General features: G+C 41.6%; 1 protein-coding gene across 1 annotated transcript; it reads left to right on the top strand.

Moving 5' to 3' along the window:
* Window positions 1–211: 211 nt before the first annotated feature.
* LOC129218904 (zinc finger MYM-type protein 1-like) lies at window positions 212–1,222 on the top strand. The gene has a single exon (XM_054853224.1). It carries the CDS (start codon window positions 212–214, stop codon window positions 1,220–1,222), a length of 1,011 nt encoding a protein of 336 aa, XP_054709199.1.
* Window positions 1,223–1,426: the final 204 nt, after the last annotated feature.

Below are 1,426 nucleotides of genomic sequence, written 5' to 3'. Positions count from 1 at the left end.
ACAACGCGGTGCAGTAAAACAAAGTCAGAAGACAGCATCAACCGCTGTTCACAGCCCATGTTACAATCACAAACTAAACCTTTCTTTTTCTAAATCAAGTTCCGTTGCTTCAATTAGGAACGCGATTGGTGTAATTAAACAAGTTGCGTCATTTTTTAACGGCTCAGCGAAGCGGACCGAAGTCATTCGGCGGAAATTAGGGAGCCAGCTCATGTCACTCGTAGAAACAAGATGGGCTGAGCGGCACGACAGTGTCATGAAGTTTCGCGAGGACTTTGCTGAAATTGTAGATGCGTTGGAAGAAATATCAAATTGGCAGGACTTAAGTACTTCCACAAAAGCGAAAACGCTAACCCTGTCGCTGTGCAACACAGAATTCATTGTTTCTTTGCTCAGCTTATCAAAAGTATTAAGCTTAACCGTTGCGCTAAGCCGGTACCTCCAGCAAGAAGATTTAGACATAGCAACTGCTACTGGAGCCGTGGAGGATGTTATGGAGGTGTTGACCAAGCTCCGGGAAAATGCTGATGAAGAGTTTAGCAGTATTTTTCAAAAGGTAATAGAAATTTGTGAGACTATAGGTCTAGAAGTAAAAATACCGCGCATTACAGTCAAGCAAACGCAGCGGGGGAATGTTCCGGCTGAGAACGCAGAGATGTATTATCGGCGAAACGTATTCCTGACTTTACTTGACTGTATTTGTCAAGACATACAGTCTCGCTTCAGTGCCGCAAATTTGGAAGCCTTGGAGCTGAAATATCTTCTCCCAAAGCACCTAATAAGGAAGGATGTTAAATCAAGTACCATTAATAATCTGAGTAGTCGATACTGGAAGTTGGCTAAAGCCAGCAGTGAGCACGAGATGAGAAGAGTTCTGGCTGCCGAAGTCACTCTCTGGCAAGCTAAGTTGCGAAGGATGGCCAGAAATGAAAGCAGAACACCAACAGTAGCTGAAGCTTTTGATGAGTGCGACAACAGTGTTTTTCCGATGATTAAATTCCTGTATCAACTTCTGTTGACACTACCAATAAGTGTCGCAAGTGCTGAGCGTAGTTTTTCGGCCCTGAAACGCCTTAAGACTTGGCTAAGAAATTCTATGTCTCAAGAAAGATTAGTGGGCTTGGCACTTCTCCATGTTCACCAGGACATTGAGCTGAAGGCTGTAAATGTCGCGGAAAGATTTATGAAAACGAAGAATCGTAGACTGCAAATAGGAGAATAGAGACAGTTTATTTTCCCACCTCAAGAGCAGCATCCAATCCCTGCCTTCCACACAATTTTCATATTTCTCCAAATTGTTGGAAATTATGTCTTTAGCTATTAAGAGTATTTATTTTACAAACCAGTTTTAAAAAGTAATTCTGATATTGTATTTAAAATTTCTTTTATTTGCCGTTTTTAAACATTTAATGCCTCTCATTCTGAA

The sequence above is a fragment of the Uloborus diversus genome, chromosome 3, assembly GCF_026930045.1.
Source record: "Uloborus diversus isolate 005 chromosome 3, Udiv.v.3.1, whole genome shotgun sequence".
NCBI classification, from domain to species: Eukaryota; Metazoa; Arthropoda; class Arachnida; order Araneae; family Uloboridae; genus Uloborus; species Uloborus diversus.
This window is presented reverse-complemented; position numbering and strand designations above follow the sequence as displayed.

What these genes read in the sequence shown, in the direction of transcription:
- LOC129218904 (XM_054853224.1), top strand. Translation starts at nt 212, where the DNA reads ATGTCACTCGTAGAAACAAGATGGGCTGAGCGGCACGACAGTGTCATG.